The sequence below is a fragment of the Erythrolamprus reginae genome, chromosome 2 (assembly GCF_031021105.1).
Source record: "Erythrolamprus reginae isolate rEryReg1 chromosome 2, rEryReg1.hap1, whole genome shotgun sequence".
Lineage (NCBI taxonomy): Eukaryota > Metazoa > Chordata > Lepidosauria > Squamata > Dipsadidae > Erythrolamprus > Erythrolamprus reginae.
The window spans coordinates 233590252-233605167 of NC_091951.1; the positions used below are offsets into that span (position 1 = coordinate 233590252).

General features: G+C 42.6%; 1 protein-coding gene across 1 annotated transcript; it reads right to left on the minus strand.

Annotated features, from left to right (window-relative positions):
• Positions 1–781: 781 nt before the first annotated feature.
• LOC139159533 (perilipin-3-like) lies at positions 782–13650 on the minus strand. The gene is made up of 5 exons (XM_070736845.1): positions 13477–13650; positions 11884–12136; positions 7510–7697; positions 2784–2912; positions 782–1135 (listed from the first exon to the last, which is right to left on the minus strand). The coding sequence occupies exons 1-5, from the start codon at positions 13648–13650 to the stop codon at positions 782–784; spliced, it is 1098 nt and encodes a 365-aa protein (XP_070592946.1).
• Between the last annotated feature and the right edge of the window lie 1266 nt (positions 13651–14916).

The window sequence follows — 14916 nt, forward strand, 5'->3', positions numbered from 1 at the left end:
TGGTACCTCTTCCCTTTTCCAGTTTTGAGCTATTGATATTCTACTTGCTATTATAATGTGTTGGATTATATAGTAAACTGTTTTCTTTATTTTCATGTCTATTATTCCTAATAAAAAGATCTCTGGTTTGAATGAGAGATTGGTTTCCGTGATTTCGAATATCCAGGACCTTATTTTGCTCCATAATTTTTTTATTTTTGGGCAGCTCCACCAGATATGGAAGAAAGTTCCAGAGGGATTTGAACATCTCCAACAGTTTGGTCTAGTTTTGGGGAAAATCTGGGCTAGTCTTGATGGTGACATATGCCACCTATAGAACATTTTTATAGTGTTTTCTTTGTATGCTGCTGACTTAGTGATTTTGTAGTTCTTATTCCAAATTGTCTCCCATTGGTCTATGTGGATATTGTAGCCAAAGTTCCTTGCTCAGCTGGTCATTGGATCTTTTGATATTTCAGTTTCCACTTCATAATTTATTAAGTAGCTATATATTCTTGTTATAAAAATTTTTTCCCTTCCTAATATTAGTTTATCAAGGGGTGTGTCCTGTGCCAATATTCCTTCGTTTTTGATGTTTTTTTGCCATTTTGAAAATATTAGCCTGTATGGCCAGCAGTCCAAAGTTATGTTCTGTTCTGTTAGCTCTTCCTTTGTTTTTATATTTCCTTCTGTATTTAGTAAGCGGTTGTAAGTTATCATGTTTTTTAATTCTGTTCTCAATATTATTAATAGGAAGAATTGATATATGTTATTTGTTTCATAAATTATTAAGAGTAAAGAACTAATATACGTTATTGTGTTTTATGGATTCCTCTGCTGAATATTCAGCAGGACAATAGGGTCCCTCTACCCATGGCTGACAAGTGTATTTAGCTATATATTCCATGACTTCAAACAGAGCCTTCCTGGCCTTGTTAATTTTCTCTGTGGTCTCTTTCATGAAGCCACTGGGAAGATCCTGGAAGGATGTGGCAGTAGAGAGGACAGCTTGTAGCTCTGTTAAATCACACTGAGCCTGTTGGACTTTTTGTTGAAGATGTTCAGGAAGGCTCTGCAGGTTGGTTAAGACATTCTGGCAGACCTCCTGCATCTTCTGTGCAACAGTGTAGGATGTGGCTAGAGAATGGGATTCCATCTGTTATGAAACAAATGAACAAAAAGATCTGTTAATTGAACATCATAGGTGTTCATCTATGGCAGGGGTAGGCAAAGTTGGCTCTTCTGTGACTTATGGACTTCAACTCCCAGAATTCCTGAGCCAATCATGCTAGCTCAGGCATTCTGGGAGTTGAAGTCTACATGTCATAGAAGAGCCAACTTTGCCTACCCCTGATCTATGGGATTATCTGAAGGGAGGGAGGGGTTGGGGAGAGAGGTTGACAGACGGACATAGGGCAACTGAATATTCTTGTTTATGCATGGAGACACCATTGTTGATTGCCCTTCCCTTGATTTCAGCCATGCAGTACATGCCAGGTGGCAGAATTCAAATCTCCTCCCTCTTTTCTTCCCCAAGCAATTTTCTGTATGTTGTGTATGTTCTATAAAGGATCTTTGACCCAGCTCTTCATCTCAGCCTTTTCATACATCCTGAGAAACACACCAACTCTCTTCTGGCTCTGGGAATAATTTTTGCATAAATATATAGTTTGTTTAATAATGTTGCAAGATCCAATTTGCGTCAGCCACTGGGGATAAAGATTTAGTCCAGTGTTGGCGAAACTTTTTTGATCCGGGTGCCAAAAGGATGCGCTTGCAGGTGATAGGGCGCGTGTGTGTACCCACACCTGTAACGCAATGCTCTCCCCTCCACACCCGCATGCACACAACCCCCCCCTGCGTTGCCCTTCCACACATGCGGACAGGCCTCACTGAAGCCTCCGGACTTCCAATAGGCTTTTAGGGACTTTTTTTGCCCTTGCCCAGGGTTCAGAAAAGCCTCCTGAAGCCTGGAGATGGCAAAAAAACAGGCCAGGAGGCTTTGTTCCAGTTTTTGCTGGAGCAAAATGGCTTCAGGAGGCTTTCCTGAACTCTGGGGAGAGCAAAAACGGCCATAAAGAAGGCACGAATCCCAGCGGCCAATTAGGTCCCACAGGGGTGGCCTTCTCCAGGTCCCATTGACCAAACAATGTCGGCTGGCAGGACCCAGGGGAAGAGCCTTCTCTGTGGTGGCCCCGACCCTCTGGAATCAACTCCCTCTAGAGATTCGACCAGCCCTCACTCTCCTCGCCTTCCATAAAATGTTGAAGACCCACTTTTGTCGCCAGGTGTGGGGATAATTACCACCTTTCCCCCTCTTTTTAATTATGTTTTTGCCCTTACTGTATGATAGAGTAGGTTGAATGTGTGTGATTGCATAGTTAGGGATTTTATTATGTTATTAATACTTGCTTAAATTGATTTAATTTTTATTATTGGATTGGTAATGTATTGTACTACTGTTATGCTGTGAGCCGCCTCGAGTCTTCGGAGGGGGTGGCAGACAAATCTGATAAAGTATAAACTATAAATATCAGCGGACCAGTGGGCCCGAGCTGACAGAAGGCAATGCCTCACGTGCCGTCAGAAATGGCTTCGCATGCCACCACATGTGCCATAGGTTCGCCATCCCTGATTTAATCTGTTTAATAATGAATAATAATTACCAAATAAATCATAATTGTCTAGGTTTACCCAGTATGCCTAGCCACAAACCATGGTCAAGGCAGAATCTTCACTGAGCAATGGCCATTCCCTATTTTTTTAGTATCTTCAAAAGATGAATCATTCTCATGCTGAGATACCTCTGTCTGATTTGCTCCATTGCTCTGGTCCTGCTTAGGTTCTCCTTTGTACCATTCCTTCCACATTTGGTACATTTTTTCGTGACCTCTGTGAACTTTGTAGTCCAATTCCTCCTTGGTATATTGTAGCTACAAAAAAGCCAAAAAAAAAAAAAAAAGGGAAAAGGGAAAGAAAAAAATCATGCACTCAAGCCTAGTGTTTTACGTTTGGCATCATAACTACAGTTTTGGCTCAAAGGCCAGAGCTATACATTCCCTACTCTTATCATAAGAGCCACAGCGGTGCAGTGGTTAGAATCTAGAACTGCAGGCTATTTCTGACGGCTGCTTGTGAAGCTGGTAAAATGAGGACCTAGTTTTTTGCGGGGCAAAATTCTGAGGGTAGTAATAGCTATTGCTATCTTCAATTATTCAGAAAAATCTCTTAAGGAACTTCCATCAAGTTTATTCAGGAAGTATCGGTAGCCCTTGACCTATAACTATTCATTTTGTGACTCTTCAAAGTTACAACAGCACTGAAAGTCCGAAATTACTCCGTTTTTTCTTGTTTTTCTGCATTTATTTATTTATTTATTTTGTCCAATACACAATGAGGGTTTTAGTGAGTATATATCAATACTGTATACACATAGTAAAATTTATGATGAAGGTTATAGAGGAGATACTCATAGTAAAATATATCTAAGAAATAATAGAAAAGAAGATATAGGAATAGAATATATAGGAATAGAATATATAGAGTATATAGAATATAGGAATAGAATATATACATACATATATATATATATATATATATATATATATATATATATATATATATATATATATATGTAGATTGTTCTGAGTTCGGGTTTTGCCCTGTGTAATGTTTTGCATGTCTATGCGACGTTTCGGTGAAATCACATTCACCATCTTCAGGCTGGAGTTCCAATCTTTGCTTTGTTGTAAATGAAATATTAGCAACTGACATTCTTCCTAGTATGTAGTGTGGGGGTGGAGATTTGCTTTGAATGTAGCAAATAGATTGGGTGACTATGCTTCAGTGATCTGATTGGTTGGTGTAATCATAGTTATTAGAAGGAATGACATGGAGATTTTATGAAGTGTTTTGTTTAAGGCTGATTTCCAAATATAAAATTCTAAAATCATAATAATTAAAAGGATTGACATATTGATTATTATGAAGTGTTTATTTTGTTTAAGGCTGGTTTCCAAATGATTTTAGAATTTTATATTTGGAAATCAGCCTTAAACAAAACACTTCATAAAATCTCCATGTCATTCCTTCTAATAACTATGATTACACCAACCAATCAGATCACTGAAGCATAGTCACCCAATCTATTTGCTACATTCAAAGCAAATCTCCACCCCCACACTACATACTAGGAAGAATGTCAGTTGCTAATATTTCATTTACAACAAAGCAAAGATTGGAACTCCAGCCTGAAGATGGTGAATGTGATTTCACCGAAACGTCGCATAGACATGCAAAACATTACACAGGGCAAAACCCGAACTCAGAACAATCTACATACATATACCCGTGAAAATTTACGAAAACAAATATATATATATATATATATATATATATTTGACACAAAATGTAACCCTTCCCTGGTACAGAGCTGAAGGGATTGGATACTGTAGCCTAGAGGATAATTCTCTGCCTTACAAGGCAAAGGTTGCAGGTTCAAGTCCCAGTGGGTATAGCTAGCTGATGAGGCCAAAATAAGGCCGAAATAGATCTATCCTAGTCTCCCTTAATTTTCAAATTCAGCTTAAACATGTGACACATACAGATAGAATTGTCGGCTATCAATAAAATTAACTGCCTTGGAAATGGCCCTGGGTTGGGCCGAGAGGCAAAAAAGGAGCTGTGATGTTCGTTCAATATACCAGGGTGATTCGACACAAAATGTAACCCTTCCCTGGTACAGAACTGAAGGGATTGGATACTGTAGCCTAGAGGATAATTCTCTGCCTTACAAGGCAAAGTTGCAGGTTCAAGTCCCAGTGGGTATGGCTAGCTGATGAGGCCAAAATAAGGCCGAAATAGATCTATCCTAGTCTCCCTTAATTTTCAAATTCAGCTTAAACATGTGACATATCTATATATATACATATACATATAGGAATAGAATATATCAATGAAAGAATAGAAGAAGACATATAGGAGATATAGGAGAGCAATAGGATAGGGGACGGAAGGCCCTCTCGTGCACTTGTACTCGCCCCTTACTGACCTCTTAGGAATCTGGATAGGTCAACCGTAGATAATCTAAGGGTAAAGTGTTGGGGGTTTGGGGATGACACTATGGAGTCCGGTAATGAGTTCCACGCTTCGACAACTCGGTTACTGAAGTCATATTTTTTACAGTCAAGTTTGGAGCGGTTAATATTAAGTTTAAATCTGTTGTGTGCTCTTGTGTTGTTGATACAAAATACATTATTTTGACTTTTTTCTGAACCATTCTTTCCTAGTCATTCTATGCTTCTGTAATACTTTTTCTTTCTTTATATATGATCTCTTATTGAATTGTAATAGTTTTCTTTAAAAAAAAAGAAAATATTTCCCCCCAACAGACAAAATAAATAAGAACCAGTGCACAATCAGCTGGGCATTTTTTCTTCATTATATAATTGCTGTAGCCTTTCACATTAGCATTAATAAACAAGGCTCATTTTGGCCTGGGAACCTCAGAGGGCATTGCTAGTGATCTTCTAACATGACCAAAGTAGTTGTAGTGAATATTTGTGTGTGCGTGGGGGGGGGGGAAGGTTACTATTGGACAGAGGATTAAAGGAACAAATTGGAACTTCAAGCTTTGCAGATGTTTAAAGCATCCACCTCACCTTTTAAAATTCCTCCAGTGGTACTTAAATCTCTTTCAGCTTTGGATATTCCATTCCTCAAGCCCCACATCTCTCATCCTCTCCCAGACACGGCCAGAATAGAAAAGCTGGAAAACTATTTTTGGAAGAATGCTTCAAAAGTTTCTACCAACGCTCCTACCTATTCCTCGAATAGAAATCAGAACATTAAAATGTACTAAGGTTGTGTGAAGAGTTCCAAACAAGCAATTATTCTGGAGTTATATTAACAAGCAATATTGAACAACACTGCTTTCTAATCAAAAAGTCACCAGCCTGAATTTGCCATTAATCCTTCCAGGTGAGTATTATGCACTCACTTAAGATCAGAGCATACAAGGCACTGCACTACATTGTTGCATGACAAAATGGCCATGCCAAATGGAGATTATACTGTATAATTACAATCCAGCACATCTGGAAAGCATCAAATTGGGGAACGTAGCAGAATTTTTTTTATTAATGAAAAGGTTGAATCCACATGAAGTCAAGCAAGAAGAACCTATGCACAAAAGATGAGCAGATTTGCTATAATACAAGAAAATGTTGATGTTTTCCCCCCCGTTCTGAATCTGATTAATGGATAACGTAGGTCTGTGTTTCTCAACCTTGGAAACTTTGACTTGATTCTCTGGATTTCAATTTCTACAATTCTTAGCAAAGGCCATCCTATCTGGAAGTTAAATTTCTTAACATCTTCAATGCTAAGAAAGATTGCTGTAGATAGACTGTTAAGCAAGAATCCAAGTGGAAGACACAATGCACAGTCCCTAAAAACAGCACTGCAGGCAGACTACCTGGTTAACATATACATTGTGCAAAGCCCTTGTTTTTAGACCAAATCCAAATCTACATAACTCAATCCAGTTGCTCATTAACCTTTTACTGGATACTAATGGTAGAACAAGATTTAGACACAGGAATATTTATATCCTGCCTTTGTCCTTTTCATAAGTAACTCAAGGCAGTGAACATACCCAATACTTTCTTCTAATTTCCCTACAACCATCACCCTGTGAGGTGGATTGGGCTCAGTGTGGGTGTGGCCCAAAGTGATTCAGCCAAATGAGTAATGGCTATTACAGTTAGGTCATTGTAACCATCATTCATCATCAGCCCAATTTATCTTTTAATATATTTTAAATCAAATATCTTTTAAGAGTTTTGCTACGTACAGTATATTAAACGTCAGCTTCTTCAATAACATCTCTGAGAATCTGCAAATGACTCTATAGCAGTGATGGTGAATCTATGGCACAGGTGCTACAGGTGGCATGTAGAACGGTATCTGCTGGCACGTGAGCCATTTCCCCAGCTCAGCTTCAATGTGTATGTGTATGCCGGCCAGATGATTTTTGCCTGTCACAGAAGCTCTGGGAGGGCATTTCTGGCTTCTGGAAAGCCTGCAGGGGGATGGGGGGGGCATTTTTTACCTTCCCCTGGCTCCAGAGAAGCCTTTAGAGCCTGGGGAAGGTGAAACATGAGCCTACTGGGCCCACCAGAAGTTGAGAAACAGGCCATTTCCAGTCTCCAGGGGGTGGGGGAAGGCGTTTCGCCCTCCCCAGGCATTGCGTTATGGGTGTGGGCACTCGTAGATGCACGATAACGCACATGCATGCTTTATTGGCACATGAGGGAAACAAGGTTCGCCATCACTGCTTTATAGAAAACAGTCTGCCTCCATTCCATGGCTGAATCAATGTCCCTGATTTCAGCTGTTTGGGCTATTTGCTAAAGAGACCATTCAGCAACTTACATGGTCCAACAAGGATGCTGTTTCTCGCCCAAGGTCTGACTATTCACCCTTTCCTTTTATTTCCCAAACATAGCACAGAATGACTGAGTTTCTTACCAAGTAAAAGAGCTGTTCAAGCTGGAGCAATGCCTGCTCTGCACCCAGTTTGATCTTTATCCGAGAATGCTGGTAGGCTCGACTACAGAGCTTCATCGACAAGGAACTCAGGCGCCTGTAGTAACTTGGCTCTCCTTCCTGATTTTCAAGAGAGGCTGCTCCAGAGCGGTCCGAAAATGCAATGGCAACTAAACAAACAACAATTAAATCAAAAGAGATCCCCATTCACAATCCCTGAGCTAATATTATCAGTCAGTTCATTTCACAAATAACATTCCTCACAACTAAGTTTTCGAGAAATTTGAGCTAGTACAGTGATCCCTCGATTAGTGTGGTCTCGATTAGTGCGAAACGCTATACCACGGTTTTTCAAAAAATAATACATTTAAAAATAGTCCGCGTTTTTTTTTCTATACCATGGTTTTTCCCGCCCGATGACGTCATACGTCATTACCAAACTGACGTCGGCCAATCAGCTTTGAAATTGCAAAAAAAAGCTTTGGAACTGTTGGAACTGTTGGAACTTGTTAAGACTTGTTGGAAGATGGCTCCTAAACGTTGCACGCGGAGCGGAGGCGGCGACGCTAAAAAGAGCAGGAGGATACTCACAATTAAGGAGAAAATTGAAGTTTTGGACATGCTGAAAGAGGGACGCTCTTATGCAGATGTTGGTCGGCATTATGGGATCAACGAATCGAGTGTGCGATCCATTCGGAAAGACGAAAAGAAGATAAGGCAAAGTTCTCTGATGACATTCAACAAGGCTGCAAAAAGAATGGTGATGCCTAGAAACAAACGCCTTATGAAGATGGAAGCTGCTTTGTCCGTGTGGGTACAAGACTGCCGCAAAAAGAGCATTGCTTTGGATACCAACACCATAAGGACAAAGGCACAGCAACTGTACAACCGTCTTGCAAACACAGAAGGAGGCGATGCAGATGAGGGAAACGCAGGTGAGGGCTGGGTTTTTTTATTCTGTCATTATTTAAGTGCTTTTTAAGAAAGGAAGGAGGGAGGGAAGGAAGGAAGGAGGGAGGGAAGGAGGGAGGGAAGGAAGGAAGGGGGGAAGGAAGGAGGGAGGGAAGGAAGGAGGGAAGGAAGGAGGGAGGGAGGGAAGGAGGGAGGGAAGGAGGGAGGGAAGGAAGGAGGGAAGGAAGGAGGGAGGGAAGGAAGGAGGGAAGGAGGCGGGCATTCTAAACGCCGAGAAGCTGTTGCCGCCAGCGCTGCTGCAAGAGGACTCGTGCCCCAAGAAAGCCGGTGAGAGGGGCGAATCGGGCGGACGGGGGTAGCGGCGAGGAGGCTGGAGGCGCTGTGTGGGTGGCCGACATTAAAAACAACCATTGCCAGCCTCCGCACTTTCGTCGCTCCCCGGCTCCTCCATCTGCGCATGCGCGGCCATGGAAAAAGGGTGCGCATGCGCAGATGGTGTTTTTACTTCCGCACCACTATACCGCGGAAAATCGATTAGTGCGGGAGGTCTTGGAACGTAACCCCCGCACTAATCGAGGGATCACTGTAGTCACTTTATTCCTCAAATAAATCCCCCTTGATTAAGCTTTGGGGCAATCTGAGCTATACTTCGAATAACAACAAAAAAAAGAGATTTCAACCCCTCTCCCTCATTGTTAATAATATTTAATTGAGGAAGTGAGGGGATTATTTTAGCACATGTACTACAATTTGGTGAGGAACCACAAAAAGAGATCAGCTTTGGCCCAGACTCCTTTTCACTGCCCTCCCTTCCCCAGCACTACACTATTATTACATTTTAGTGTAGCGAACCTAACCTTTATGCCGTGTAAAAATAAGATCCATAGGCTTTGTGAAACTGTTGTACAACCCTTTTGGTGGAGATGGGTAGGTATATACATTTGATCAATAAATAAACTGATCTGTTCCAGGCTCCCTATCAATCATCTGCCACACTTTAGGACAGTGTTTCTCAACCTCAGAACTTTTAAGATGTGTGGTTTCTAACTCCCAGAATTCTGTGGGATGCTGGCTAGGGAATTCTGGGAAATGTAGTCCACAATCAGAAAAATTGCTGAGATTAAGAAACACTGCTTTAGAATGTTTTTCGTAAAGTCAGAGCCTTCATTTCATAAGCCTGATAAGCGTGTACTTTTGTTTGCTAAAATGTGACCCAATTTTTTTAAAAAAGTAAAGCATTTCATTTTTGGTGACCTTACCCCAAAATTGAATGGCCGATGAGTGATAGTGATGAATTGTTATGGCCTTGAACTTTTTAGATTGGGGGTTAGAAATGCCCATGTCTTTCATTTAGGTTAGGTGACAATAGGTTTTCAATAGTCTCCATAACAGAGGAGAAATAACAGATACTCTTTCCACTAAAGTCTTCAACCTAACCTTTACATAGGTCTTAAAATCAGCTGTAGCAAGGAGGATCAGCTGGAAAGATGATCGATAGAGGGATTTGGAAGAAATGGGCTTAGGTTAAGTCATGGATGATCGAATATGGTTTGTTGAATAAGCCACAAATACTGGCTCATCATATCAATTGGGTCTTTCAGATTTCACATCACTCACTGACCAGCAAGAGCTCTCTAGGCAAGAGATTTTCAGAATTAACAGCACTCAATTTTAACAAAAATGAGCTACAAAATATTAGATTCCGTGGTTTTTAAAAATACCTAATCTAATCTGTTTAGCATAGCTAAGTCCTTGGAGAAGGGTGGCATACAAGTCTAATAAATAATAATAATAATAATAATAATAATAATAATAATAATAATAATATTTATTTATTTATTTATTATTTATTACTTAGATTTGTATGCCGCCCCTCTCCGAAGACTCGGGGCGGCTCACAACACGTGGAAACAAATCATAAATAATCTAACAAATTTAAAATTCAAAGATTTAAAAGACCCCATATCCTAACAGACATACACACAAGCATCCCATATATAAATTAAACATGCCCAGGGGAAGATGTTTCAGTTCCCCGATGCCTGACGGCAAAGGTGGGTTTTAAGGAGTTTACGGAAGGCAGGGAGAGTAGGGGCAGTTCTAATCTCCGGGGGGAGTTGGTTCCAGAGGGCCGGTGCCGCCACAGAGAAGGCTCTTCCCCTGGGGCCCGCCAACCGACATTGTTTAGTTGACGGGACGCGGAGAAGGCCCACTCTGTGGGACCTAATCGGTCGCTGGGATTCGTGCGGCAGAAGGCGGTCTCGGAGATATTCTGGTCCAATGCCATGAAGGGCTTTAAAGGTCATAACCAACACTTTGAATTGTGACCGGAAACTGATCGGCAACCAATGCAGACTGCGGAGTGATGGTGAAACATGGGCATACCTAGGTAGGCCCATGACTGCTCTCGCAGCTGCATTCTGCACGATCTGAAGTTTCCGAACACTTTTCAAATGTAGCCCCATGTAGAGAGCATTACAGTAGTTGAACCTCGAGATGATGAGGGCATGAGTGATTGTGAGCAATGAGTCCCGGTCCAGATAGGGCCGCAACTGGTGCACCAGGCGAACCTGGGCAAACGCCCCCCTCGCCACAGCTCAGAGATGTTTTTCTAATGTGAGCTGTGGATCGAGGAGGACGCCCAAGTTGCGGACCCTCTCTGAGGGGGTCAATAATTCCCCCCCCCCAGGGTAATGGACGGACAGATGGGATTGTCCTTGGGAGGCAAAACCCACAGCCACTCCGTCTTATCCGGGTTGAGCTTGAGTCTGTTGACACCCATCCAGGCCCCAACAGCCTCCAGGCACCGGCACATCACTTCCACCGCTTCGTTGACTGGGCATGGGGTGGAGATGTAAAGCTGGGTATCATCCGCATATTGATGATACCTCACCCCATGTCCTTGGATGATCTCGCCCAGCGGTTTCATGTAGATGTTGAATAGCAGGGGGGAGAGGACCGACCTCTGAGGCACCCCACAAGGGAGAAACCTAGGAGTCGACCTCTGACCCCCCACTAACACCGACTGCGACCGGCCAGAGAGGTAGGAGGAGAACCCCTGAAAAATAATAATAATAATACCTCCCAATGCTTACTTCTGACATATTTTCAATATTATATATCTTTACTAGGCCAGCATATGCATTCTTGGTCTACTTTTCCTAGCTAATGACTTTCAGATGTTTTAAGCTTTACTCAAATGAATAAGTTTTTAAAACTGAATGAATGAAATAAGAAATGCTGTTAGTTGGTTAACTATCTCAGCTATTGTATACATTTACTTTTGGATTAAAAAGTTAACTGTTTTATGGTTTTAGAATTATATGCCATCCAGAGTCACTTGGCAGAGATAGATAGCTGTAGAAATAAAAGAAGTAAATAAATGTACAGGTCAAACTTATTAAAAATGTGGATAATCAAGAGAGGGAACCGCATAGTCTTACAAAAATTCCTCATCCACGATTGGCAGAAAGTGCTCTAATAAGTCATCCGATTTGAAGATAATCTTGTCAACACTACTGGCCATCATCTGTGCCATGTCGATATCCATAATGGTGTCCACAGCACTCCTCGCTGAACACAACATTACTTCCACGCTCTCCGCGGCAGCTTCGATGCTTACAACTAGCATGGTATCCATAATGTCCTTTACTTCAGTTAATTTGGTATAAATAGATTCAATGGCATTTGTCATGATCTGGCAGTGAACATTCAAAAACAGAAGAATGAAGAAAATCGACAGAATTAAGCACCAGCGCATATATACTGTATCTTCCTCTATAAATTTGGGTTACTGTGTTCCCCCAAAGTAAGACCCTGTATTATATTGTTTTGAACCCTGAAATAAGCGTTTGGCCTTATTGCCAATCACTCAAAAGCCCGACTATCAGGGGATGTCTTATTTTGGGGAAAACAGGGTATGTGTTGTTTTTGCATCCAATTTCAATTTTATTTCTTCAGTTTGCTTTTAGTGCAGCAATTACCTTTAAAAAACAACAATAACAAATATACAGATAGTCCTCAACCTAAAACCACAATTGAGCCCAAATTTCCATTAGCTAAGCAAGGCAGTTAAGTGAGTTTTGTCCCATTTTACATCTTTTGCCAGAAAAATTAAGCAAATTATGTAGTTGTTAAGTGAAACTGACAATGACATTGTCAGATGTCAGCTGGTAAGATTAGAAATTGTGATCACACAAGACACAGACAGTGCAACTGTCATCTTGTTGTATCCTTGTAAATAGTTTGGTTCCGTGTGAAAATGCTGTCTGAGCGAGAATCAGGAAGTCGCTCCTGATTGGCTCAGACACGGCTGCTCTCTCTCTGGCGGGAACCGCAAATGCATAAAAGGAGCGGTTTCTCCCAGGTAGAGCAGACGGTATCCGCTGATTGTCACTTACCTTTAAGAGCTGAATAAAGGAACCGTCTTTCACCCAGCCCTGTCTCTGGGTTTATTTCACTGGCGACGACGGACGGAAGAACCACGCGTGCAAAATGAACAACCTTCAAATCGGCCGGGCTCCTGAGTTCTTCAACCCGGAGAAATCGTCCTGGGACGCCTACATAGCCAAGTTCGAGATCTTCCTCGAGGCCGCGGGAATAAGGGACGCCGACGCCAAACGAAAACGGGCCATCTTCCTGAACTACTGCAGCCCAGAAATATTCGATCTCGTCCAGACTCTCACCGACCCGCTTCCAGCCAAATCCGTCGCTTGGGACGTTCTGCAAACCAAGCTCGCGAGCCATTTCAAGCCAACGAAACCAGCCGTCGTTTTCCGGCACCAATTTTCAAGAATGGCTCAGCTCGAATCGGAATCCATCAACCAATTCGCAACGCGACTTCGAACGGTGCTTGCAAAATGCAAGTTTGATAACCCGGAAGCTCGCCTCACTGATGCCTTAATTTTCGGCATGAGAAATGCCGTGGTCCGGAACAAACTCCTCACCGAAGACGAACCGTCTCTCCAGGCAGTAATCAAGCTGGCACAAACCGCAGAGGTCGCCGACGCTGCTGCCAAAGAACTGAAGGAGCACGACAAGCGAGAGGTCATCGCCAAGATCGACTCCACGTTTTCCCGCGCTGAGGCCCCAGATGACCTCAGCACACCAGCCCTCGACGAGGACAGCTGTTTCCTGCTGCAACAGGACCAGCTGAGACAACCCAGGTACCCTCGCCCCGTCGCCCCCTGCGCCGGCTGCCGAGGAAACCATCCGTGCCAACGATGCCCTTTCCGGGACGCCATTTGCCGCCGCTGCAACCGACGCGGCCATATCGCCGAAGCCTGCAGAGCACCTTTGCCTGAGGAAGCCTTCTCCACTCCTCGTCCTCAGCCTTTCCAGAATCAAACATCTCAACCGCGTGAAAACTGGTCCTTCCAGTTTTCCGGCTGCAAGAACTACTCAACCGCTAACCGCGACTACTCAAGAGGTAACAATCAATTTTCCGTGAATAACACGGCAAAAAAAATGGGGGCAAGATTGTAATTTCAGTGCTTTTAAACAACAAACCATGCTCTATGGAACTTGATACGGGGTCTAAATACACCATTATGCTGTGGGAAAAGCTTATAATGTACATGCCTAGCCTCTCAAAATCTGAGCTGTTACAAACCTCATTGGTAATTAGAGATTTTCAAGGGGGAATAATTCCTGTTCTAGGCCAAGTGAATGTACCTATTATGTTTAAGAATGTTAAATGTACCCTGCCTATGATTGTTGTTACAGGGGCTAGACACTCTCTCTTGGGGTTGACTTGGATGGAACCTTTGGGAATTGAGATTTCTGGTATTTGTACTGTTAACTCTGATAGCATGCCTAACTTCTTACAAGAATTCCCGGAAGTGTTTAGCCCCACCTTGGGATCGCATAAAGGGCCCCCTATCTCATTTTCTATTGACCCCAAGGTCCCTCCTGTCCGGCTCAAACCTCGCAGGGTACCCCTTCCGCTCCTCCCCAAACTTGACCTACAGCTGGATAAGCTCATAAGCCAAGGCATTTTAGTTCCTGTAGAGCAGGGGCCATGGGAAGCACCCATAGTTACGCCTCTGAAACCAGATGGCTCTTTAAGGGTTTGCACTGACTATAAATCTACGCTCAACAAAGCCCTCCAACATCACCCTTACCCCATCCCTGTGGTACAACAGCTCCTTCACTCCCTGGGGGAAGGGAAAGTGTTCGCAAAAATCGATTTAGCCCAAGCTTACCAACAGCTCCCTGTCGATGAACCGACAGCACGCGCACAGACAATTGTCACCCACAGGGGTGCCTTTAAATGTACCAGATTACAATTTGGAGTAAGCATAGCCCCAGGGATTTTTCAAAGCATAATGGAACGGTTGTTATCAGGGATTAAAGGGGCCATTCCCTACTTTGATGACATCTTAATTGCAGGGGAAAACCAATTGCAACTCAACAAAAGAATAAGGGAAGTGCTACAGAGGTTGCAAGATAAAGGGCTAAGAATCAAACCTGACAAAT

Excerpts from the sequence above, each read along its gene's own strand:
- LOC139159533 (XM_070736845.1), bottom strand. The coding sequence starts at position 13,650 with ATGGTTTCCTCGGCAGCCGGCGCAGGGGGCGACGGGGCGAGGGTACCT. Across the intron at positions 12,137-13,476 it reads TTGGCGATGACCTCTCGCTT|ATCATGACAAATGCCATTGA; the intron begins GTCGTGCTCCTT and ends GTTCACTGCCAG. Across the intron at positions 7,698-11,883 it reads AATCGTGGATGAGGAATTTT|TTGCCATTGCATTTTCGGAC; the intron begins TGTAAGACTATG and ends TTGTTTGTTTAG.